This window comes from Acanthisitta chloris, unplaced genomic scaffold (genome assembly GCF_000695815.1).
Source record: "Acanthisitta chloris isolate BGI_N310 unplaced genomic scaffold, ASM69581v1 scaffold1457, whole genome shotgun sequence".
Lineage (NCBI taxonomy): Eukaryota > Metazoa > Chordata > Aves > Passeriformes > Acanthisittidae > Acanthisitta > Acanthisitta chloris.
The window spans coordinates 376-2,010 of NW_008681935.1; the positions used below are offsets into that span (position 1 = coordinate 376).

The window sequence follows — 1,635 nt, forward strand, 5'->3', positions numbered from 1 at the left end:
GTGCCCAAAGAAGAGATCCTCTTCCAGGAACCAACTTGGGTCACATGCTAGGCTCCATTCATTTGAGCAACACATGTTTTACCATGGCTCAGTGGAAAGTCACAGCTAGGAGCTATGAATATAGGTCACTCAGCATAGGAGGCTGTATTTTGGAAAGCATTGACTCAGAGAATGATTTGGAGCTCTGATGTATTACCAGTTGAGCATGAAATTGCAGTACAATGCAGTGGCTTATGGAGTAAAAGCTATCTCTGGGCAGCTTAGCAGGGTTGTGTTACTACTGCTGTATGGCATTAGAGGGACAATTACAGGAATATTATGTCCTGTTCTGAGGATTGTTTTTATAAACACTGCCAAGCTGAGAAGACTTTAAGACAGCCAGAGAATGGCTATAGCTCTGCTAGCATAACTTACACTTTTACTTCAGTCCTTTAGTTTTAGTATGATTAGTGTTTACATTTCTGTGTTGTATAAGATGTTTGAAAGAAGGTGCCTTTAATTAACAGAAAGATCATTAGATTTAGTAGCTGAAAACAAAGCTAAGCAAATTCTTTTTAGGCAAACAGTTGTGTAATGTAGGTTTGTTGGGTTTATTTTGCTAACTGAGAGTGTAGGAATTATTTGCTTGGAAAAGAGTTGGGTTTTCCTAAGGTGGTGTCTTCAAAGTCTTGCTGCTCTTTCAGATGAGGTGTTTCACTCAGCTAGAAGTTCTGGACTACAGATTTCCCAGGCTGTGTCACAGAAGAGAATGAGCTAAGTAATCATAGGGATATCTTTGAGAGAGATGCAGCTATCGAGTGAGGAAGGAAGGAGAGAAAACAGGAAAGAGTTACTATAGTGAAATGTTGAGCCAGTCCCCTGACCACAGATGACCTGGGTACCTGTTAATGAGTTCCATCCTTCCTGAGGTTTCAGAGTCAGCTAGGAAAAATGAGGAGTTTGTGCAACACTTGTATAAAGGATGATGGAGCAACACTAGTGCACTGGGAAGAGGCTAAACCCAGAGCACATGGGATCTGTTGTTGTTATTGCTTTGCTTTTTGTTTTAACTCTGGAAAATTTTGTTTGCCCACATGCTTCTTACCCATTGCTTATTACCATTGACCTCTGCTCTCCTAATGCCAACCTGCTTTCCCTCCTCCCCTGCATTATAGGATCATAGGATCATCAAAGTTGGAGACCTCAAAGATCATCGAACAAACTAAGAGTTGGTACACACATATCGTTGTGAGAAAAAAGCAAAGGTGACAATAGAAGCAAGAGCTCAGGGAAGTGGTGCAGTCACCATCCCTGGAAGTGTTTAAGAGGTGTCTGGGTCTGACCCTGGAGGATCTGGTTTAGGGTTTAGGGGTTGCAGCAGTGACAGGTTAATGGTTGGACTCAATGATCTTAGAGGTCTCCTTCAACCTTGATGATTCTATGATTCTTCTCTTTAGACCTAGTGAAACAGGGAAATGTGCATTGTTTTTGAAATCTGTTTCTTAGGGACTATTTGGAAAACAAATACTTTTAGAACAGGCTAAAAAAAATAAATCTAATGTTTCTTTCCAGATTATAGAAACACTTAAGGAGCTACAGGATTTGGATTTATCACTGAATATTCTATCGGTAAGTGACCAATACTACATTATATCT

The 1,635-nt window shown here is 40.4% G+C and overlaps 1 protein-coding gene across 1 annotated transcript in view; it reads left to right on the forward strand.

Moving 5' to 3' along the window:
• Positions 1–1,551: 1,551 nt before the first annotated feature.
• The window catches only part of LOC103805625 (transcription elongation factor B polypeptide 3-like), a gene marked incomplete at its 5' end in the record, with an annotated part of 11,420 nt that continues 11,336 nt past the window's right edge, over positions 1,552–1,635 (forward strand). Inside the window, 1 exon segment of the mRNA XM_009078280.1 lies at positions 1,552–1,608. Coding sequence (XP_009076528.1) covers positions 1,552–1,608 — 57 coding nt within the window.